Below are 24,927 nucleotides of genomic sequence, written 5' to 3' on the forward strand. Positions count from 1 at the left end.
TAACATTGCTGTACAGCCATGGCCGGCCGTTTCTCCAGACCGTTACCCAAAAGAATAATTCTGAGATGAGATGGACCGACACCTACGACAGGATCAGAACCGTCCAGCTTAGTAGGGCCAGTCTTCGGTTGACATTTGGAACAACAGGCTGCTTTCAATCAGCTGGTGTCTTCAATGCGCCGCCGCTGACTCGCCTGTATCAACGCACATGGTGGTCACACCCAATATGGATTGATTTGTTTTAGGGCGTGTCGCTCTGTCTCTTGTCACCAGGTATGGGTTTTGACCATGAATTTGCTTCAATAAAACATTGCTCAGACGGGTGAGCAAATATTACGCTGCTGTTGTCAATAACTTAACATTTACAGCACTTTATTTATATGAAACACAATTACCCTTTTTCGACAGTATACATAACAAAACAGACTGTTCCCTGTGCCAGATTCCATTACATCCAGTTTGATAACGAAGTGTTAATAATAATATCCAACCAGGTTACTCTACCTTGATTACAAAGTCCTGCTTCTCATCACAAGTGTCGAGTGCTCGAGAAAACTTTAACACGGTGCCGAAGTCGTTCTCGAAGCCGGCGATGATGGTCCAGTCCTGAGAGTCGTCGATGATTGGTTCATAATAACCGATTGTGTGGCGGTCCTGAAAGAAACCATACAATGATAACAGTGAGGAGTGAGCATTGTTTTACGCCGCTTTTAGCAATATTCGAGCAATATCACGGCGGGGGACACCAGAAAAAAGGCTTCACGTACCGTACCCATGTGGGGAATCGAACCCGGGACTTCAGTGGGCGAGCAAACGTTTTAACCACTAGGCTACCCTTCCACCCCACAAATTATAAAAGGAAACACAGATGTGGATCGCATTTAAAAACAACAACCGTTTACACACATTATAACATGCATAATTCTGACATTTACTACTCAAAAGAATTAGGGACCACCCAATTCCTTTCAATGGCATGACAAATTAACTACTATAATATGAATTCAAAGAATCGGAGTGTCCTTTACTTTTATTAGTGGTATATATTTTTGTTTCACCTTAGCCCCATATATCTATACTTCATGGCGAGTAATCAATTGTACAAATTTGATTAACGATCTTTGCAACAATACAAAACAAGTTGTACCATAATTCCTCCCATAAACATGTTAATCTTGAGTCTGGCAGTAAACATCAAGAATAAACACTGTCACGTAGTTCTTGATAAACATGCAAGTTGTTAATCGTGTTCTTTTACCTTAAAGCAATAACCAAGCGGTAATTGAATAAACAAGATTGGTTGGTTGGTTTGTATTTTAACGCCGCACTCAGCAATATTCCAGCTATATGACGGCGGTCTGTAAATAATCGAGTCTGGACCAGACAATCCAGTGATTGGTATCATGAACATCGATCCATCCAATTGGGATGTGATGACATGCATCAACCAAGTCAGCGAGCCTGACCACCCGATCCCGTAAGTCGCCTTTTACGACAATCATATTCGCCTTTTACGGCAAGCATGGGTTGCCGAAGACCTATTCTACCCCGGATCTTCACGGGTCGAATAAACAAGGAAAGCTTCTTATCCACGGACATGAATTCCTATCATCCATTAAACGCTGATGCAGCACATCAACTTCGCATATAAGCAAGTGTTTAAATAAATACAAGATCTCGACCAAAATTATTTGCAGATAAATGCTAAACATTAAAAAAAACATGAAAAAGATGACACAAATCTTACAGAAGAATATATATATATATATATATATATATATATATATATATATATATATATATATATATATATATATATATATGGCATTGTAAGCAATGTCAGCTTCATGAATATAATTATGAAAGTTAAAGAAATCCCTCCCTTCATCAAAATTAAAAAAAACATTTTTGTGTTTTGTTGAAATTGTGATCAGCATTTTAAAGACGGTTTCATACGCGAATCACAATTGTTACATCAAACTCCTCACAGCGATTAGCCTGTTCTACACTATCTCAGCTCCCTACTGTGGTCGGCGGCCTACAACTATGCTTGGAGTTGAATTTGCAACCAACTAATCAATATGTTGACAAATATGACTGACGTAACGCCGAATACTTTTCCCCTAGCTAAACTATTTTCTTGGTTTGTCAGTTTGATTTTTTTTTTCATTTCATCTAAATGGTGAGGTGAGGTGAGGTGAAGTGAAATGGGGTTTAACGTCGCGTCCAAGATTATTGTACTTATATAACGACGTGCATGTACATGTGTGTGTTTGTGTGGCTGCTTGTACTAGTCCGGACTGCACTTTGCACACTGATATACCATGCCGCAGTTTAACATGAATACCCCACTCCGACACAGTATACTGACTTTTCCCTGTTGCAACACGCCCTTGGGACTTTGGCCGAGAAGAAATATAAAGATGGCAACTGCACTGGTTCGTGTTGATTGGGTGCTGTAAATACTAGTAAATGGAATACCCAAACGCCGTAAGGACAACGGACAACAGGCGAAATTGCCATGACAAATGTTTTCAAAAAGTAAAGAATTCTCACCTCAAAGTGCACCTTCCCGTCCTTCACCCAGCCAATCACCACATCAGCGGGGTACATGTTGCCATGGTTAGAAATACCGAAGCCTACGTAGCCCCTGGTTTTCACGTGAGCTTCAAACTGGATGTGTGTGGAGTTTGCCCACCAGAACAGGAAGTAGTTCCCCGTGGCGTCCATCTGGGCGAACCTGCTGTAGGTCTCCGTTGGTGTGGGAAAATTCGGGGGGTACACAACCGCGTTGTGAGCTGGCTTGTTCGTCACAGATTTAGGTGCTGCAGTTGACAGCGCCACCATCAAGGCAACGACAACGACTACGAACCGAGCCATAGTTCTAGAACTTGTCTTCTGACACTATCGTCTGATGTATGATGACGTCTGCTACCAGAAGCTGGTGTCCCGGGATGACTATACACTGGGTGAGATGAAAGAAAACAGATCTGAACTTCTCTTCTCTGAAAGCCAAACCGTCGTGTGTGCTTCAAGTGCCGACATAGTTTATATACCAAGGACGGTTGTCATTACTCGTCGTGGTCATGTGGATAGAATATGGTTTTTTATGAGTTCAGTATCACGCGGTGAATCATAGTGAGTCACTGATAGTAACAGTATCTGTCGGTATATGTACACACGTGTGTTGGCTATAAGTGTACCGGGTTATGCACAATGACTTTTACACTGAGACGGCTCATATCATCACCAAGGATCAATTATTGTAGGTTCGAATCCCCAATTCGAACCCATATTGCCCGGTGATGTTTCAGTGCCACACAATGTTATTGCTATTGTTGTTGTTGTTGTTGTTGTTGTTATTGTTTGTTGTTGTTGTTCAGGGTTTCTGAGTGGGTGTATTTTTTGGCTGTTACGTTATAACATATTGAAACAGTGGTGATTTAGAGAAGTGACATAATAATTAAGAAATGTGGTATTTAATCATTTATTCAAATATAATAATTAAGTGTTGTCCATAATCATAATGAGAAATGATGATAAAAATATGTTACCTCGTGAGTTGGTTTTACGCCGCTTTTATCAGTATTTCAGCCATTATCAAGTGATGCATGTTTTAGCTTTACCGACTTGAAGCAAACAAGAAGCTTATTCGGGGCAATTCAGGGATTCGAACCCGCGATAATCGCATCCTGGCACACATAAGGGACGCAACTCTGCATGGGGAAAGTCTATGCTTTAGACTACTGAGCTGTTCATGCCTCCTGTGATAAATAATGACAGCTATTTAATTATTAATTGTTATATGATAATTAATAGATATTATATGTAATGTTCACGACATTTTAATATATACCGATTCGTACGAGAAAAAAAGAGAAGAGGGAGAAATGTACCGTTAACGCAGTTTCAAGATACAGAAATCTGTATACTAAAATAAATAAAGGATATTTCGTGTGACGATTAGATTATCGTGTTTCTCTCATCGTGTGAAGAGGGGGCAGGGGGACATATTCTACCTACTTAAAAAAGTAGTTCCGTGTCTGCACAATCTATAGAATAAAAAAGAATATAAAAAAGTATTTAGGGTCATGAAAAAGATTTTCCTTACATTTGGATATATAAACACACAAAATCAACTTCAAGAAAAATATTCTTGAAATCTACGAGACCGCTTTCGGAAACGAAAGAATAAATACTGGCCATGTAACAAAAAAAAGCGCTTCCGAAACGACGACTTAAGATTGAGTTAAATGAGAAATTTAAAGTTAAAAAAAACCCGACACATTTTCAAGAGAATAAGAAACGTCAAGAAGCGATATTAACTCCATATATGACCATCTGTCATTATTTTGCCTTGTCAATGTTGAAATAACGTAAAAAGGAAGTCAACAGTTTGTGCTGGGGCTAGATACGATAAAGGGAGACAATTTGTGGGGAAGTAACTCTTGTATGACAATAGTTCCGTCGAAGTGTTATGTCCACTGCAGTGAAATATAGTATAGTTTACGGACATGGAAATATCACTTCTCTCAACTTCAGGAAACTCACACTTTCATACTGAAGTTTAAAATTTTAAAAAACTCTTCTTTCCGAACTGTTTTGTGTGTGGATAAAATCCCAAGACCCCTAAGCATATCAAATGGTCGATCCCTTAATAGAATTATGATGCATAGCCCACAAGTGATGAGCAACTGATTATGATACAACCTTGACGACCGTTCACGGTCAACCTATGATAGTGACAATCTGGATGCAAATGAAACTTAATATTAATACAAATACAGTGTATTTGTTCCGCGCCAGCCTCCATACACTAAGTGCATGCAGACCGCCTCCGCCTTGCGGTAGAGCGTCCGCCCGGAGAGCGGAAGGTCCGGGGTTCAATCCCCGAAGGCGTCACACGGAAAGATGTTAAAAACGATGGTACTAGTTGATACCCTGCCTGTGCTCGGCATTAATGGGTCAAACACACACACACACACACACACACACACACACACACACACACACACATGTGCATGCACGTCGCTATATAAGTATGAATGCATTAATCTTGAACTGAACACCGACGTTAAACCCTATTTCACCTGACCTCATCACTCACAAGTAACTCTTGTATGACAATAGTTCCGTCGAAGTGTTATGTCCACTGCAGTGAAATATCAAGTGTATAGTTTACGGCCATGGAAATATCACTTCTCTCAACTTCAGGAAACTCACACTTTCATACTGAAGTTTAAAATTTTAAAAAACTCTTCTTTCCGAACTGACTTCGTCGTGCGGCACTAAACGTCACGTAAGGTAATATTTGTGTTACTTTGAAGGGACGTTGGGTCAAAATAGATGTCTGTGAGTGATCGATGTTACTAGGCAAAAGTCATCTTAACTTCCGTAACTTTCTGTAGCGCAGATTGGTGATAGATAACTGTTTTAGCTGGAATGTTGCAGACTGCGGAGTTAAACAACATTCTCTCACTCGCTCAAAAGGCGATATCATAGTCATGCGTGGATGTATCACAAGTGATACAAGTGCGCCGATAGAAACTAACATTTTAGTGCATTAGTCCTTATACTGATAACATACTCACGCACAAAAAAAGTATTGCCATGTATGGAAGTGTGCATGTTTGTATGTTAGATACTACAGGTCAAGTCAGGACAAGACAAGTCCAGGGTTTATTCGGTGGTATCGCCTCGCGGCCCATAGTACAAGCCATTCGTCACCACTTGCCCCTTTCCGTAACCAACCGGCTTGTCCCGGAATAACACGAGTTGGTCACGAATGAGTACAAACATGTTTTAGTCTTATGTATGTGATCTTTTATCGATTATATTAATATGTTTGTAATCTTACAGATTAACCATTGGAGTAGGTTACTAATAGTAGTAACATGAGTTAAATTTCTTGATCTTAACATTGAATACTGAAAATGAGTGAGTGAGTGAGTCGGGTTTAACGCCGCTTTTAACAGTATTCCCGTTATATCACGGCGTGCCAGCTTAATGTGGGAGGAAAGCCCGAAGTGATGCAGGTCTCAAACGAATACTGAAAATGAACATAACATAGTAGTCATCTTCTACAACAGTCAGGTCACAGTCTGTACATAGATCAAATGTGTAATCTGTTGTCTCCATCTTACTGTCCCGTTATAAGTAAACAACTCGGTTAATATCCTGGTGAGTTGATGGTTATCAGTGAAAGTTAGAGACCGACCATTTGACATTCTGGGGAGGAGCCTGGGATTTTGTCTGGGGATTAAATATTTTTACAGCTACAGATGCAAAACCACATACCTTTTTTAATTTAAACCACAGTAAACTTCGTTCTTAACGAACACGCTTATAACGAAATGACCGATATAACGAACATAGTCCCGGCCTTTTGTTGTTTATATTCTGTATATATGCTTATAACGAACTACGGTTATTACGAACTAAAAATTGTGGTCCCTTTGAGTTCGTTATAACCGTATTTTACTGTATGAGCCTGAATATATTTTAATGAAAATAACCTTGCAACAATGTAATTTATGTGACAGACAATTTTTCTTTTTTTCAACTATCTGAAGCATAATTATTTTGTTCAAGAATTTTCTGGGACAATTGTTTTGTGTGTGGATAAAATCCCAAGACCCCCAAGCATATCATATGGTCGATCCCTTAATAGAATTATGATGCATAGCCCACAAGTGATGAGCAACTGATTATGATACAACCTTGACGACCGTTCACGGTCAACCTTTGATAGTGACAATCTGGATGTAAATGAAACTTAATGATAATACAAATACAGTGTATTTGTTCCGCGCCAGCCTCCATACACTAAGTGCATGCAGGCCGCCTCCGCCTTGCGGTAGAGCGTCCGCCCGGAGAGCGGAAGGTCCGGGGTTCAATCCCCGAAGGCGTCACACGGAAAGATGTTAAAAACGATGGTACTAGTTGATACCCTGCCTGTGCTCGGCATTAATGGGTCAAACACACACACACACACACACACACACACACACACACACACACATGTGCATGCACGTCGCTATATAAGTATGAATGCATTAATCTTGAACTGAACACCGACGTTAAACCCTATTTCACCTGACCTCATCACTTGGTGCATGCTCAAAGCGCAACAGTGGTCTAAAGTGAATAAGCTTCTCTAAAAAGATATATACGTTTTAAGATTAGATCTGAAACTGTCCAAATTGGGCGATTGTCTTATTTGAGGAGAGAGAGTGTTCTAATCTTGACGACCAATTATGCTGAAGGCTTTGAAGCCATAGGTTTTGAGTTTGTAGCGACGAACCTCCAGCTGTTTTGAGTTCTGTGTACTGACATTGAACTGATGAATAAGACTTGGTAGATGGGTTGGTGATTGTCTATGCAGACATTCGTATGGGATGCAGAGTATTTTATACTGGACTCGGATTTCAACAGGCATCCAGTGCAGTGCCATGAGTACTGGCGTAATATGTGAGAATATGGAAGATATGAATACAGTACGAGCTGTATGTTGTACCTTCTGAAGCTTTAAAGGTGAAGATGTATTGATTCTGTTTGAGTAAACTATTGGCTTTATCCAGTCTGGAGAGGACCAAGGACTGAACAAGGATGTTCGCTGAAATTGTGGTGATGAGATGACGTCAAATTGTCAACGTGTGCATCCATTGAAAGACGTGAATCAATAACCACTCATAAATCTGGTTGCCTCGCCAACTAAGACACGTTCATGATTTTACATATCCTCAGTAGCTGATGTTTTGTGCCTAACAGTGCTTCAGTGTGTCATCGTTCAGCTTCAGTTTGCTCTCCGTCAACCAAGTCTTGATTTGTGTAGTGGGGTCCGTGGTTCAATGCAGAGCATCAGTGAGCGTCAGTTCAAATCTAGCGATGAGCTGTGTATAATCCGCATACTGCTTGTGATCCACATCATACTGTTTCGTGATCCTCCAATCTTTGTTGTGTATAACACAAATAATATCGGCCCCAACACCGATCCTTGTGGAACTTCATACTGCAAGGTAGTAGAATCTGATCTCACATTCCCAATTACAACCCTATGTTACCTTCCACTTGAGCTCCATGTCTGTAAAGTTCTGGACAAACAGGAAAAATCGTTGTTTTACAGGAACATGTCTGTCCGATACTAAACGTCACGCAAGATATTATTTGTGTTACTTTGAAGGACATTGGGTCCACGCAATTGGGATCGATGACATGCATCAACAAAGTCAGCGAGCCTGACCACCCGATCCCGTTAGTCGCCTCTTACGACAAACATAGTCGCCTTTCACGACAAGCATGGATTGCTGAAGACCTATTCTACCCCGGATCTTCACGGGCCTGGTTATCAGTGAAAGTTAGAGACCGACCATTTGACATTCCGGGGAGGAGCCTGGGATTTTGTCTGGATATTAGGGATTTTGTCTGGATATTAGGTATTTTTACAGCTACAGATGCAAAACCACATACTTTTTTCTTAATTTAAATTATGAGCCTGAATATATTTTTACGAAAATCACCTTGCAACAATGTAATTTTTGGGACAGACAATTTCTTCTATTTTTTAACTATGTGAAGCATAATTATTTTTTTCAAGAAATTTCTGGGACAATACTTTTCTGTTTGCTTCCAAAACTACTTCCTGGATTCAAGAACGGAGCATGTGCCTTCTCCACCCATTGTATTGCCTTCTATAATTGTACACTTAACCCTCTGCATTTCAATATAATTACAGTGGTTTGTTAATTAGTTCTGTACATAGTGATTTTAGGGTTAACCTTAAACATGGCAATTAACTTTTAACACCATGTCCTGTGAAAATCTGTACAATGTCCTGTGAAGATCTCTACCATGTCCTGTGAAGATCTCTACCATGTCCTGTAAAGATCTACACCACCTCCAGTGAATTCTCGCATGATGTCCTGTGAAAATCTCTACCATGTCCTGTGAAGATCTCTACCATGTCCTGTGAAGATCTACACCATGCCCTGTGAAGATCTACACCATGTCCTGTGAAGATCTACACCAAGTCCTGTGAAGATCTCTACCATGACATGTGAAGATCTCTACATGTCCTGTGAAAATCTACTTCATGTCCTGTGAAGATCTCTACCATGTCCTGTGAAAATCTCTACCATGTCCTGTGAAGATCTACACCACCTCCAGTGAATTCTCGCATGATGTCCTGTGAAAATCTCTACCATGTCCTGTGAAAATCTCTACCATGTCCTGTGAAGATCTACACCATGTCCTGTGAAGATCTACACCATGTCCTGTGAAGATCTACACCAAGTCCTATGAAGATCTCTACCATGACATGTGAAGATCTCTACCATGTCCTGTGAAGATCTACATCATGTCCTGTGAAGATCTACACCATGTCCCATGAAGATCTCTACCATGACATGTGAAGATCTATACCATGTCCAGTGAAGACCTACACCATATCCTGTGAATATCAACACCATGTCCTGTGAAGATCTCTACTTTGTCTTGTGAAGATCTCTACCTTGTCCTGTGAAGATCTACACCATGTCCTGTGAAGATCTACACCATAACCCTGTGAAGATCAACACCATGTCCTGTGAAGACAGGACAATCTCTTCCTTGTCCTGTGAAGATCTCTACCTTGTCATGTGAAGATCTACACCATAACCCTGTGAAGATCTACACCATATCCTGTGAAGATCTACACCATGTCCCAAGAAGATCTCTACCATGACATGTGAAGATCTATAGCAGTTAACTTTTAACACCATGTCCTGTGAAAATCTGTACAATGTCCTGTGAAGACCTACACCATATCCTGTGAAGATCAACACCATGTCCTGTGAAGATCTCTACCTTGTCTTGTGAAGATCTCTACCTTGTCCTGTGTAGATCTCTACAATGTCCTGTGTAGATCAATACTTAGTTCTGTTATGTTGAGTACCACAGATAATCAGGTCTAATCTGGGATTTTAACACACAGCTGACCATATAAGGGACATAACTCTGCATCAAACTGCAGCACCCAAGACCACTAGGCCACATGTTCCACATGGAAGAAATGTCAGAAGAACCTATCCCCCTATCCGGTGTCACAGTTTACTTTCATCGACCAGGGATAATGTTTCTAGAGCCTCACTAATATCAACTTCAGTCGCAGCAGATGTCACCTTGATGACCTTGTTGAGGGTCGCAGCCACTGACTTGGCGTCTGCCACCAACTGTTCTCCGTCATCTTGACCCCGCAGACAGAAGACAATCTCATTCACTTCATCATCAATGTGTACCGACAGCACTCGGCCAAACAGCTTCTTGATACGAGCCAAGATATTCTTCTTCAAGATGTCATCCCTAGCGACCAGATTCAGAGCAAACACTCCTGAAACAAACAAAACACAAAGCTACAATGAGCACCTGGGCTATCTCAGCACTAAGGTGATCATAACTCCCAAACTTTAACATGGGCTTACAATATTCGTAGCTGAAAGATTGCTTTGTGCAAATGAGGCCCTGGAGTCTTTGAATTATGGAAAATTTCTTTTCTTGACTTATCCAAATTTTCCAAATGCAAACATATGGGTTTTACAACAAGTCCCTGATAGATCCAGACAAACTGTGACAATCCCTCAAACATGTGTTTCTGTTCTTCGGTAGTGTGCACCCCAACAGTTTCAAAGCAAAGTCACTATAAAATAATGCCAATCCTGGATCTGACAGTTTACAGAAACTCCACTGGTAGTCCAGTAGACATTAACGTCATAATTAATTAACCCAGACATTTGTGACAACAACCCAATTATTGCACAAAATCAATCTTCTGGTTGTGTAAATGAAACCCAAGAAAATTCAAGCTTGGTGAAATCAGTTTAATGATTTGGGTACCCTTGTCACGGATGATGGATGCTGTCTCCTGCAGGAAGGCCTCCTCCAGGAACATCACTGGCGGACAGCTGATGCCGACTGACCGGTCCTTGCTGTCCACGTCAAACATCACAACATCGTACTGGCGCCCTGGCAACATGATATAACATCCATATAGCAAACTGTCTCTCTAGAAACACTATGTGACGCCCCTACATCATTTTGTCTCACTGGAAACATTTTATAACATAATATCACTGTACTGTCACCCTGGCAACATGATATAACATCCATATAGCATACTGTCTCATTAGGAACACTATGTGACGCCTCTACTTCATATTGTCTCACTGGAAGCATTTTATAACATTATATCACTGTTCTGTCACCCTGGAAACATGATAAAACATCCTTATACCACATGTCTGTCAGTATTCTTTGTAACAAGGGAATAAGATGATGTACAATCAGACTGGTCACTGCAATAAACCATCCAAACCAATATCACTCAGGGTACATGGAATCTATTCTGCCATGGAATTACCACAGAGACCAGCATGATGTAAAAGGGACCTATTCTGCACGGGAATCCTCACAGAGAGACAAGTATGAGGTAATGGGACCAATTCTGATCTGGAATCCCTACAGAAAGACCAGCAAGATGTATTGGGGACCTATTCTGATCTGGAATCCCTACAGGAAGACCAGCAAGATGTATTGGGGACCTATTCTGATCTGGAATCCCTACAGAAAGACCAGCAAGATGTACTGGGGACCTATTCTGATCTGGAATCCCTACAGGAAGACAAGCAAGATGTATTGGGGACCTATTCTGATCTGGAATCCCTACAGGAAGACCAGCAAGATGTATTGGGGACCTATTCTGATCTGGAATCCCTACAGAAAGACCAGCAAGATGTACTGGGGACCTATTCTGATCTGGAATCCCTACAGGAAGACCAGCAAGATGTATTGGGGACCTATTCTGATCTGGAATCCCTACAGGAAGACCAGCAAGATGTATTGGGGACCTATTCTGATCTGGAATCCCTACAGGAAGACCAGCAAGATGTATTGGGGACCTATTCTGATCTGGAATCCCTACAGGAAGACCAGCAAGATGTATTGGGGACCTATTCTGATCTGGAATCCCTACAGGAAGACCAGCAAGATGTATTGGGGACCTATTCTGATCTGGAATCCCTACAGGAAGACCAGCAAGATGTATTGGGGACCTATTCTGATCTGGAATCCCTACAGGAAGACCAGCAAGATGTATTGGGGACCTATTCTGATCTGGAATCCCTACAGAAAGACCAGCAAGATGTATTGGGGACCTATTCTGATCTGGAATCCCTACAGGAAGGTATTGATGATACTTGTGTTGTGCCGGGTATGTGTTTTAATACACTTTACTGCTCCTGTAAAGCTGTGGCTGAGCCTTTCATGAGAGACCATCTCAATCGTTCTGGAGCCACATATCACACAGGCACCATACCCACCTGCTTCTGCTGCCTTGTGTATGAACTCCAGACCATCAGCTATGTGGACTTGGAGACGGTCATCCTGCTTGAGGAAGAAATGCTTCTCAGCCACATCCAACACATCGGGGTCAAAGTCCACCACATCCTGTCTCACCTGTAATGACATGGAGGGTACCATGGTAACTAATGTAACAGTAGAGTTAGTAGGGGAAAGCCCCATGAATATCAACGTTGGAATTGGTTACTCACACTTTTTGAAAGAGGCAACTAACGGGATGGGGTGGTCAGGCTCACTGACTTGGTTTATGCATGTCATCGTATCCCAGTTGTGTAGTTTGATGCTCACAATGTCAATCACTGGATAATCTGGTCCAGACTCGATTATTTACAGATTGCCATCAGATACAATATATACAACAAATAAACAAAGAGTAGGAGAAAGCAAAATTCTAGATTCTTTGTTGTTTTATGTCCCAGTCAGCAATATTAAAGCTACCGGTATATCACGGCGGCCTGTAAACTGTCTTGGCCTCACAAACCAGTGGTTGATACCATGAGCCACATCCCAAACAAACTCAGCAGGTTGCAACTGCGGCCCCTTTATTATCATTACATCTCTTATTACTAAATATACGCCTGAATATTGCTTACAGAGTTCTTGCTTCCAGATTGTTGTTTAACGCTGCAGTCAGCAAAAATTCCAGCTACATAACAATATATGGTGGCCGCAAAATAATAAGTCTGGACCAGAAAAAAAACAGTGAATGATATTATGAGCAATGATCCACACCTTAAGAGTAAACTGACATACTGACACTGACAACCAAGTCACTGAGCTTGATCCCCCAATGCATTAAACCGAGAGGCAATGGCATTGGATACTGACAGCCAGTTCTGATGCAGATTCCCACAGGACCATTGATCATAATGAGGATTAGTCTGGGGTTCAAACCCACACACCTTAGCATACCTACCTTGTGGAAGTGATGGTGGATGAAGCTGGACAAGCCCCCTCCGCCCAGGCCAATCAGCAACACAGACATCTCCCTGTCTGGGAAGGACAAAGAACATCCACTAAACAAGGTGAGTTTCCAATTTTACTGCCAGTGGTTGAACTGTACCGTGCATTGTTGTTTAATCTATTTAAGATCAATATTAGACAGGACATCTATAAATATGGAATATGATTCTGTCCTACGGGGCACAATGACATGAAATCGGAGAGATCAACTACCCAAATCCAGATTTCTCGACCGTGGTCCCCTGATGTCTCACCTGTAGGTTGGGGGAGGAACGCCAGACTCCCCACCATAGCCATATGATGCTGACACCCCAAGAAACTCTTGTCCAGGGTCAACTTGGATGCATCATATCCCTTCAGGCTGCCTTTATTTGCAGACTCTGAAACATCAGTGAGTGAGTGAGTCAGTGAGTGAGTGAGTGAGTGAGTGAGTGAGTGAGTGAGTGAGTGAGTGAGTGAGTGAGTGAGTGAGTGAGTGAGTGAGTGAGTGAGTGAGTCAGTCAGTCAGTCAGTCAGTCAGTCAGTCAGTCAGTCAGTCAGTCAGTCAGTCAGTCAGTCAGTCAGTCAGTCAGTGGAAAATGTATAGGATTTTACTCGGTGGAAAATTCCTTTCTTGTTTGTTTGTTGCTTAACACCTAATTCAGCAATATTCCAGCTATATGATGGCGGTCTGTAAATAATCGAGTCTGGACCAGACAATCCAGAGATTGACATCATGAGCATCAATCTACGTTATTGGGATACAATGACATGCATCAACCAAGTCAGCAGGCCTGACCACCCGATCCAACAAGTAAAAATCCCTTCCTAAAAGAAGCATAAGGCACCACACATACTTTGTATTCTATTTGCTGTTAGTCACCCACCTGGGACCCCATTTTAACACCTGGGGCCCCAAAACTTCAATACCAAGAATCCCAAGGACTTAAAAATATGTAGACCAAGGTAAATCCCTGTTTTCTGGAAGATCTTTTCTCAAATAAATTGTCAGAAATAATTATCAACATGAAATAGAAAGTATAGAAAAAGGGGCAGACATTTCACCAAGGCAGATAATAATGGCCAAATACTCACTTTCAACCAGCTTGGCCTCGGACTGAACTATGTTTGCCGTGTCGAGGAAGATGAGACGTCGGTAAAACTGTCCATCCTCCGTCTCCAGGTCCTCAACCACATACTTCCCGTTCATTTCGCTGGTCCCCTGGGCGTACGAGTGTCTGTGTCCGATGTCCTCCCCTAGAGACAGGAACGGAACCTGTAACAGTGAGCGAGTTGGGTGCAACACCTTTCAACAGTATTCCAGCTGTGTCCTGAGTGTGGGAGGTAATCACAGAATGATGCAGGGTTGACATTTTACCATAGAGAACTCCATGAACACAGATGAGTGAGCGAGTTTGGTTTAATGCTGCTTTGAACAGTATTCCAGTTATATCACGGCGTGTCAGCTTGATGTGGGAGGAAAGCCAAAAGTGATGCAGGTCTTAGACATTTACCACTTTGGTGAAACAATTGAGAACAGGTATGATGACTTACATACTTAGAAACGTTATTAGGGCGAAATGGGATTCGAACCCACGAACATAGGTTTCTGACATGCCCAAGGGACACAACTCTGCACAGTAAATTGGGTGCTTTAAACAACTGTGCCACCCATGACCCCTCAGCACAAATGAGATGCAGTTGACAACCAAGAACCCAAAACATTATCTCTGATTTAAACCCACATAGGACCATGGCAAACAGGGATGCAAATAAGCACAGTGAATGACAGCACTTCAGTGGACTGGGTCACTTGTGCCCCTGTATAGTAAGTATTGTATTGAATGATAGCACATGTTTGTAGAATATAATTATTAGTCAGTCAGACACTTTAGTGATAAATATTAGTGAGGTTTGAATTCAGGATGAGCATGATGTGTTTCGTTAATTCAAGTCATCTTTAATCGGTACCTGAGATCCTCGCTTGAAGTTTGGTGGTGTCAACTCCATCACTTTGCCTGAAAGTTCCTCCTTGACGGACTCAATATCTGTGTAACAATGTGACCGGTGTAGTGTGACGACAACAAGTCTGTCAGACCCAGCACTGTCCGCCAACTGTTTGCGTCCTGCAGGTTGGCAAAACAGCCAGTCAGTTTCCCTGAAACACAGTCACAACAATGTTTTTCGACAGTCAGTTTCCCTAAAACACAGTCACAACAATGTTTTTCGACAGTCAGTTTCCCTAAAACACAGTCACACCAATGTTTTTCAAAAGTCAGCACAATGTTTCCCGACAGTCAGTTTCTCTGAAACACAGCTGCTACAATGTTTTCTGACAGTCAGTTTCCCTGAAACACAGTTGCTACAATGTTTCCTGACAGTCAGTTTCCCTGAAACACAGTTGCTACAATGTTTCCTGACAGTCAGTTTCCCTGAAACACAGCTGCTACAATGTTTCCTGACAGTCAGTTTCCCTGAAACACAGTTGCTACAATGTTTCCTGACAGTCAGTTTCCCTGAAACACAGCTGCTACAATGTTTCCTGACAGTCAGTTTCCCTGAAACACAGTTGCTACAATGTTTCCTGACAGTCAGTTTCCCTGAAACACAGCTGCTACAATGTTTCCTGACAGTCAGTTTCTCTGAAACACAGTTGCTACAATGTTTCCTGACAGTCAGTTTCCCTGAAACACAGCTGCTACAATGTTTCCTGACAGTCAGTTTCCCTGAAACACAGCTGCTACAATGTTTCCTGACAGTCAGTTTCCCTGAAACACAGTTGCTATAATGTTTCCTGACAGTCAGTTTCCCTGAAACACAGTTGCAACAAAGTTACTCGACAGTTAGTTTCTCTGATACACAGTTGCAACAAAGTTACTCGACAGTCGGTCTCTTACCTGCCCTGTGGTACGATGAATACTGCAAACTGTTGAGCCGTCTTGTGTGGCCTGTCTACGACATACAGCGTGTACCGCGGTTCACTCGACTCGCTGCTGTACAGACACAGGGAAGGCTGGTCCCCACCCACGTTTCTGGAGGAAACACAGGACATAAAATCTATCATGTCTACAGTGAAGGATGTACAACATAATGTTAAATAACTCATTCCATAAATACGTTCCAGGGCAGTGATGACTTGGCATTACACAACTGCCACAGACCACTTTGACTGGACATTTCTTGTTTGTAAACAAACACGCTTATTCTGAAATCAAAGCAGACAGTCCACATGCAAGCCACTCAGTGAGCTTTACATATTGTTTGCATAATCATATAGGTATCTTACTACAACAGTGAGGAGTATGATAATAAACCTTTCGACATCAAAGTGACCATAGCTACATTAAAACCACCCAATTCTCATGAAGTGAGGGGTTGATTTAACTGCTGGCCCATTGGCCTGTGGCCAGTTAAACTTACAAAGGGCTTGCTGAAATGAATCAAGACTTCCATCTGGCTAGTCATAAATTTATCCCTTCTCCATGTATGTTTAATTTTATCAACTGGACACTGCTTGTGAATAATGTAATTTGTAATATTGGGGGGGAGGATCAGGTCATGTGAATGGTTAACTCAAAGAAAGATATATCCTGATCATCTAGGTAGAATAACACAACATTGTGTAATGTTGTGTACAACAACAACATCTTTATTTGCTCATAAATGGCCATGAAATGAGGCAAATGGGAGCCAAGATTTAATCTCAGAGTGCAGGAAAAGACGGTTTAGGGGTGAGGAGTTCTAAAATTTTCATATTCGCCCTGGTAACTCAGTTGCTGTGTGACCTGGGGTTCCCCCACATTGTTTCCTCCATCGCTTATATGTGGGCCTATTGGTTTGGGCTATTAACTTTTGAAAGGAACAAGCCCTGCTGGCTATATACAAATTTGTTGTAAATCTACCCCTGTAAGTGGCCCTTATGACACGCCTGGGGTAGTGCAGACTATTGTGTGAAGTAATCCCACACGGGAATATATACATAGAGTCAATAACTAGTTATAAAGACGTACAGAGTGTGAGATTCATATTTTGAACATGTTTATCAGTATGCTGTAATATTAAGATTGAAATGGAAATATTCAGATCGTCGGTTCATCAGACCCCAAAAGAATGTTGAAACGGTTGAAACGGTGCACTCACTTCGTTGATATCTGATGCTTAACAACTGCATAATACTGCATCTCCTTGACGACGGTCTTCATCCCCTGCACATCCTCATAGCGGTCCATCTTGTCCACAGCGTTGCACACCTCTAGAATCTGACAGGGAGACAGTGACAGTGACCAACATTTCTATAATGTCAGCTTGATGTGGGAGGAAAGCTATATACAGGGAGCAACTATTTGATTTTCAGGGGATGTGTGGATTGTTTCCAAAAACAAATTTGTTCAACTGACTAATAAATAAATGTGCCTCGCATTGTCGGTAAAAAAACAATGTGACCTACACGTGCAGTTTGTTATATTCATTTATTTTAAAAAAAAAGAAATTGAGCAAAAGGAAATGAGTGAAGTACACAAGCAGAGACCATATACCGTATATGGTCTCTGACACAAGCAAGGATATGGTGCTGACAAAACGACTGTCAGTCGGGAAAGCAATTAATGTACTTTTCATTTGAAAAGCTGAAGACCATTTTTGGCGTGCCCCAAAATAATACAGCTGGAATATTGCTAAAAATGTGTAAACTATATATATAAAAACTTGTAAAACAAATTAAATCAATTTCACAGAGTATTCCCCTTACATCACAGAACGCCAAAAAAACAATTGAAACATTCATAAAATCCTATAACTCTTCCCTATCACCTTGGCAACAAACTTGTCATTACCTAAAAATGGTGCTTACCACATACATTCAAACTGCTCATTACACGTAGAAAAATCTTTAGTCGTCAATTAAGAAAGGAGTGTCAACTGGATGACTGAAGTCTGTTTGATATGTGAGGACATCGTGACTCCACCAACATGTCAGGTTTACTTACTGGACACATGTTTGGCATCTTCTTGAACTTGGTGAGTATGATGACAAAGGCGGGCAGTGTGAAGTCTGGGTCATCCTGTGAGGGCTCCTTCTCAACGCGGTGGACACGTACCGGCCACCCCCTGGGAGGGAGGGAGAGGAGTTTATCAGGCAGATTCTAATAGTAATATAACGGTAGCATGTGGACGTTTTAGTCAGGGACAGTCGGTGTAAAAGACAATCATGAGACAATCATCCAGTACCGGTGACCTCTCTGAACTGGAATCCCTACAGGGAGACAAGCATGAGGTACTGGGGACCTTTTCTGACCTGGAATCCCTACAGGGAGACAAGCATGAGGTACTGGGGACTTATTCTGACCTGGAATCCCTACAGGGAGACAAGCATGAGGTACTGGGGACCTTTTCTGCCCTGGAATCCCTACAGGGAGACAATCACACGGTAATGCAGATCTCTGTGTGGAATCAAACTGTTTTGGTGTGATGAGTCTGTCCCCACATCACTAGACTCCTCACTCTCATGACACATTATAGTCAAAGACCTGTGTGTGAATGGCGATGTACTGACCGAGTCTGACATTACATTGTGAATTCTATTTTCTTTGTTCAACAAATGCCCAATCTTGTGAAATGAGTTGAACGTTACTTACAGTTTGTTTGTTGTTTAACGCCGCATTCAGCAATATTCCAGCTATATGATGGCGGTCTGTAAATAATCAAGTCTGGACCAGACAATCCAGTGATTGATATCATGAGCATCAATCCACGCAATTAAGATCGATCACATGCATTAACCAAGTCAGCGAGCCTGACCACCCGATCCCTTTAGTCGCCTCTTACGACAAGTGTAGTTGCCTTTTACGGCAAGCATGGGCTGCTGAAGACCTATTCTACCCCGGATTTTACTTACAACTGGGCGAAGTAGGAGAAGAGTTTGTTTGCGATATGTTCCTGGAGCAAGGATATGCAGATGTAACGGCCCCCAAGTCTCAACACACGACTCAGCTCCGCGAACATCTTGTCAACAGTAGCCACAACCGCATCACTGCTGTCAGCCATCAGGGCATCCAGGGTGCCCTTGTCCAACGCGACCGAAAACTCGCCATCAGAAAATGTTGTCTGAAACAGCCAATCAGTGAGTGAGATAGTTGTAGGGGTGCATGTGTGTTTGTGTGTGGGCGGTTGCATACATGTGAGAGTGAGTGAGTGAGAGTATATCATGGCAGAAGACAAACAAACTGGCTTCACAAGTACCCATGCTGAGAATCAACCCTGAGATTTCGGCAAGACAAGCAAACCCTTCAACCACAAGGCTACCCCTCCACATGTTAGTGGTCAAGAGTGTCTCTACCATCATTTCGAGCATCTATTGTTTAAGTCTAAACTGACACCTGGCCTAGCCTTGGGTTCAGTCCACAAGTACTGATCATAATGGTTACAACTCTGAGGCCAGAATTTTCAAATTTACGATAACAAAAGATCACATCTAAGTATCTTTTCAGTCCATTTTCCTAAAGTCCTAAAGATGAATATTTACCATTCTCTATATCTCCAGAGCTTGTATTTTGGTGTGGAACCACCTCTCCTCCAAACTCACCCGTAACACAGCCATTGACACCACCTCTCCTTACAACTCACCCATGACACAGCCACTGACACCACCTCTCCTTACAACTCACCCATGGCACAGCCACTGACACCACCTCTCCTTACAACTCACCCATGTCACAGCCATTGACACCACCTCTCCTCACAACTCACCCATGACACAGCCACTGACACCACCTCTCCTCACAACTCACCCATGACACAGCCACTGACACCACCTCTCCTTACAACTCACCCATGACACAGCCATTGACACCACCTCTCCTTACAACTGACCCATGACACAGCCATTGACACCACCTCACCTCACAACTCACCCATGACACAGCCACTGACACCACCTCTCCTTACAACTCACCCATGACACAGCCACTGACACCACCTCTCCTCACAACTCACCCATGTCACAGCCATTGACACCACCTCTCCTCACAACCCACCCATGTCACAGCCACTGACACCACCTCTCCTTACAACTCACCCATGGCACAGCCATTGACACCACCTCACCTCACAACTCACCCATGTCACAGTCACTGACACCACCTCTCCTCACAACCCACCCATGTCACAGTCACTGACACCACCTCTCCTTACAACTCACCCATGTCACAGCCATTGACACCACCTCTCCTCACAACTCACCCATGACACAGCCACTGACACCACCTCTCCTTACAACTCACCCATGACACAGCCACTGACACCACCTCTCCTTACAACTCACCCATGACACAGCCATTGACACCACCTCACAACTCACAGATGTCACAGCCATTGACACCACCTCCCTTAACAGCTCACCCATGACACAGCCATTGACATCACCTCACAACTCACAGATGTCACAGCCATTGACACCACCTCACAACTCACAGATGTCGCAGCCACTGACACCACCTCCCCTAACAGCTCACCCATGACACAGCCATTGACACCACCTCACAACTCACAGATGTCACAGCCATTGACACCACCTCACAACTCACAGATGTCACAGCCATTGACCCCACCTCAACTCACCAATGGCACAGCCATTGACACCACCTCTCCTAACAACTCACCCAAGACACAGCCATTGACACCACAAACTCACCTCACAACTCACCCATGTCACAGTCATTGAAACCAAGAACTCACCTCTGTGACATCCATCCTGTGGAAGGCCATGTTGGGACGCTGCTTTCTGTTCTTGTCCGTCATTTGTCGGATGACGGTGTCACTGATGTCGATGTTGACAATGTTGGTGTAGCCCACGTCATACATGTCCTCGCTGAGTCTGGAGTTGCCACAACCAACCATCAGCACCTTGTCCTTGGGCCGCACATACTTCCCTAAAACTCCACACAGCTCCGGGTATTCTCCATACCTACATGCAAGGCCACAAACAATTGATTAGGTAAAACTCCTAACAGCTCCAAATTTTGTTTGTTGGTTTGTTGTTTAACCCCACAGTCAGCAACATTCCAGCTTTATGATAGCGGTCTGTAAATAATGAAGTCTAGAATAGACAATTGAGAGATTAATAGCATGAGCATCAATCCACACAATTGGGATATGATGACATGCATCAACCAAGTCAACGTGCTTGACCACCCAATCCTGTTCATTGCCTCTTACAAGGATAGTTGCCTTTTATAGCAAGTATGGGTTCCTGATGTTAAAGCGTTTTCTCTTCATACCCAAGATCTGGGTTTCAAGTCCCCATAGGTCCAATGTGTGAAGCCCATTTCTGTTGTCCTACGCCACAATATTGCTGGAATATTGCTGGCATTATTGCTAAAAGCGGCGTAAAATCATACTCACTCACTGACATGTGTGGTAATAGAAATGGTCCATACCTACATACAAGAAGTGAACTTGAACATTACAATAACTCCTCCTGAATGTTTTCTTTGTTTATTTTATGAAAAAGTAAAGGAGAAAAAGTAAAGGAGAAAAATCAGTGAAGTTTGACCTGAATGACTCCATAAAACTTAGTCCTGAAGTGAGTGTGTGAGTATGGTTTTACGCCGCTTTTAGCAATATTCCAGCAATATCATGGCAGGGGACACCGGAAATGGGCTTCACACATTGTACATGTTGGGAATCGAACCCATGTCTTCGGTGTGACGAGTGAACGCTTTAACCACTAGGCTACCCGACCACCCCTAGTCCTGAAGTAAGAAAACAGCAAAAGTTCTGATACTATACCTTTATGTGATAGATTCACCATTTACATCATGTGTAATCAAAGGATATTCCTGTAGTTATCCATGATTAATCAAAACCTGCTCAGATGCCAACATTTGGCCCTAAGTCTGCAGCAAATAGCCGTAAAAATTCCCATATTTGAATTTAAAATTTTCCAGTCCATCTGAATTTATGTTTGTAAAACAATAAGAAATAACAGTTTTGAACACGTTAATTATTATATTTCCCAAGTTGCCCCTCAAGGGCACTTAGTTTGGAATCCTAGATAAATTTCTGAGTCATAGATCATAGATGTGCTTTTTGTCAATTGTCAACTGACATAGCTGAGCATAAAAACAAACTCTCATGAACGGATAAAAAGCACCAATTCCTACTGACCACTCAAAGGCTTTAGCTCCTCTCTTCTTGTAGAACTTGTCCCAGTATTCCTCCGACACAAACTCTGTGTGACTCCGGGGTAGGAGATCCATGTTTGGGGGAGGAGGAAGGAACAGCCAGTGATCATCAACTGTCCACTCACACTTCACCTCTTTAGTGAGGGTTTAGCTATGTGGCCATAATTCTGCAAAACAAAACAGCTGCCCAATTTAAAAATGAAATAATTTAAATGAACTGTTTTAAACAGAGTAATGCTGATGTAATTTGAAACCTGTGAGTAAACAGAATCCAGATCTTCTCAGGTCAGGGTCAACTGACAAGTCTAACCAATTAGGTGACTGGGAATGGGGTTTAACGTCACAATCAAGATTATTGCACTTAAATAGCCATGTGCATCCACATGTGTGTGTGTCTGCTCGTACTAGTCCAGACTTATGCCAGTTTTATAGTTCTAGCCCACTGAAATAGAACGCCAACGTTTTAATGGACAAACTACTCGGACGCAAGAGGCCTATACCAACTCTGAACCGACCCATCCTTTTTCCCCCTAAATGTTGAGTGCCAGACAGGGTAACAACAAGTACCATCTTTTGACATCTTTTGCTAAGATGCAACCAGGATCGAACCACCGACTCCACTCTCCGGATAGATGCTCTACCAACAGAGTCAATGAGGTTATGTGTTTGGATACAGTCAAAATTGTCCCGCATCAAACAAACAAGGAAAATAGGTCAACATGTGCCAACTTCTTAGACAACAGGCCTGGTGCTAGGAATAAAGGTCATCAAACAAAGATGGCCAGCTCGCAGTGTGTCTGAGTGGGGCATCCATGTCAAAACAATGGGACATGGCATCTCAGTAGGCTTGCACAATAAAACAAGAATTAGTCTGGACTCCTAAAAGCATCAGACCCATGAAGATCCGGGGAGAATAGGTCTTCCGCAACCCATGCTTGCTGTAAAAGGCGACTATGCTTGTCGTAAGAGGCGACTAACAGGATTGGATAGTCAGGCTTGCTGACTTGGTTGATGCATGTCATCGTATCCCAATTGCTTTGATCTGTGCTCATGATGTCAATCACCGGATTGTCTGGTCCAGACTTGATTATTTACAGACCGCCTTCATATAGCTGTAAGTGAGTGAGTGTGAGTGAGTTGGGTTAAACGCCGCTTTTAACAGTATTCCAGTCATATCACGGCGTGTCAGCTTAATGTGGGAGGAAAGCCCGAAGTGATGCAGGTCTCAGACGTTTACCACTTTGGTGAAACCCACGAGCACGGGTATGGTGCTGACAAACCTAGAAACATAATTGGGGTGAACCGGGATTTGAACCCACAATCATAGGTTTCTGGCGTGTCCAGGGGACGCAACTCTGCACAGCGAATCGCGGCGCCACCCGTGCCCCCTCATATAGCTGTAATATCACTGAGTGTGGCGTTAAACAACAAACAAAACAAACCAAAAAAAACACCCCAAAAAAAACACACGCATGCATGTCGCTATATAAGTACAATAGACCACATTTCATCAACCTCTCCTTAGCAGATCACAACAGAAGGGATTGTTTCACCATTTGGAACATGGAAGATAAACTAGATCTAAGTAAGAAATTTTTTTGCTATATTTTTTATCTCAAAATTTATCCTACTTTTTAAAACACCTCAACAATAACAGGAATCTCTAAAAGGTCAATCATTAATACACTTTCACGCGTCTCGTTTAAAAATAACTATTCGAGGACAATTGTGTTAACTAGGCCTATTATATCGCCAGCTATTATGTATGAAAATTAATAGTAAAAACATTTCCGTATATGTGCCGTAAGTGCTAGTATGTCGTTAGATTTCACAGAGGTGTTTGTGTTAGGTAAACAGTAATACTGAATACACTACATAATTAATGCAGATAAATAATAAACACACATAAGTCGACATAACATTGGTAGTCTAGACAACACAGACGAGTTGAGCCAGGAACAGCCCTCTTCGCATATCTCATTCACCGTACACCACAGTGTGTAAATAGTATGACAAGTAACATTATTAACTCTCCTACCTATTCGGTAGTTTATGTGGATAAACCTGTTTTTGAGATATTTTGACTTCTTAGCTCTGTAAACAACAACATTGACAATCTATAATTAACACGTGGATTGAGCAGACATCTTGGAATAAGGTAAACATTTTAGAGTTATCTCCCTTAGGCCATTCACTGTCGAGCGGGATGCTGTGATGGATGGTTGCTAGCTGAATGTACGAATTTTTAAGCCGCTGATCGACGGGTGTACGCGAATGTTCAGCTCGTAAAATCCCGTACACTCCGTTAGTGACACATGTCACGAATGTATCATCATTATGTGAGCGAGTATGGACTTTTAGCAATGTTTCAACAATATCACGGCGGGGGAAACCAGAAATGGGATTCACACATTGT

At 42.3% G+C, this 24,927-nt stretch overlaps 3 protein-coding genes across 3 annotated transcripts in view; all 3 read right to left on the minus strand.

Moving 5' to 3' along the window:
- The window catches only part of LOC139459432 (uncharacterized), a 36,818-nt gene extending 33,720 nt beyond the window's left edge, over nucleotides 1-3,098 (minus strand). Inside the window, exons 1-2 of the mRNA XM_071240880.1 lie at nucleotides 2,557-3,098; nucleotides 505-654 (exon numbers count right to left, since the gene is read on the minus strand). Coding sequence (XP_071096981.1) covers nucleotides 505-654; nucleotides 2,557-2,880 — 474 coding nt within the window. The 5' untranslated portion in view covers nucleotides 2,881-3,098. The remainder of the gene's footprint in view (nucleotides 1-504; nucleotides 655-2,556) is intronic.
- A 5,150-nt stretch (nucleotides 3,099-8,248) lies between these two features.
- On the minus strand, nucleotides 8,249-24,648 carry LOC139458827 (eEF1A lysine and N-terminal methyltransferase-like). The gene is made up of 14 exons (XM_071240254.1): nucleotides 24,550-24,648; nucleotides 22,495-22,678; nucleotides 21,064-21,292; nucleotides 19,226-19,434; nucleotides 18,318-18,438; nucleotides 17,473-17,591; nucleotides 16,230-16,364; nucleotides 15,304-15,490; nucleotides 14,428-14,608; nucleotides 13,608-13,733; nucleotides 13,307-13,383; nucleotides 12,351-12,486; nucleotides 10,870-10,998; nucleotides 8,249-10,366 (listed from the first exon to the last, which is right to left on the minus strand). Exons 2-14 carry the CDS (start codon nucleotides 22,584-22,586, stop codon nucleotides 10,080-10,082), a joined length of 2,028 nt encoding a protein of 675 aa, XP_071096355.1. The 5' UTR covers nucleotides 22,587-22,678; nucleotides 24,550-24,648; the 3' UTR covers nucleotides 8,249-10,079.
- LOC139459374 (uncharacterized) lies at nucleotides 15,525-16,104 on the minus strand (the record flags this gene model as incomplete). The annotated part of the gene is made up of 2 exons (XM_071240834.1): nucleotides 15,525-15,593; nucleotides 15,664-16,104. Coding segments are annotated over 2 exons (510 nt in total), but the record flags the coding sequence as incomplete, so codon positions are not given.
- Nucleotides 24,649-24,927: the final 279 nt, after the last annotated feature.

The sequence above is a fragment of the Haliotis cracherodii genome, unplaced genomic scaffold (assembly GCF_022045235.1).
Source record: "Haliotis cracherodii isolate W230 unplaced genomic scaffold, xgHalCrac1.p SCAF_13, whole genome shotgun sequence".
NCBI classification, from domain to species: domain Eukaryota; kingdom Metazoa; phylum Mollusca; class Gastropoda; order Lepetellida; family Haliotidae; genus Haliotis; species Haliotis cracherodii.

Bases quoted from the DNA above. Each gene is read 5' to 3' on its own strand.
- LOC139458827 (XM_071240254.1), bottom strand. From the start codon at position 22,586: ATGGATCTCCTACCCCGGAGTCACACAGAGTTTGTGTCGGAGGAATAC. The intron at 19,435-21,063 runs GTGAGTTCTTGG...TGGCTGTTTCAG, and splicing joins ACAGGATGGATGTCACAGAG to ACAACATTTTCTGATGGCGA. The intron at 14,609-15,303 runs GTACCGATTAAA...TCACTGTTACAG, and splicing joins ACTTCAAGCGAGGATCTCAG to GTTCCGTTCCTGTCTCTAGG.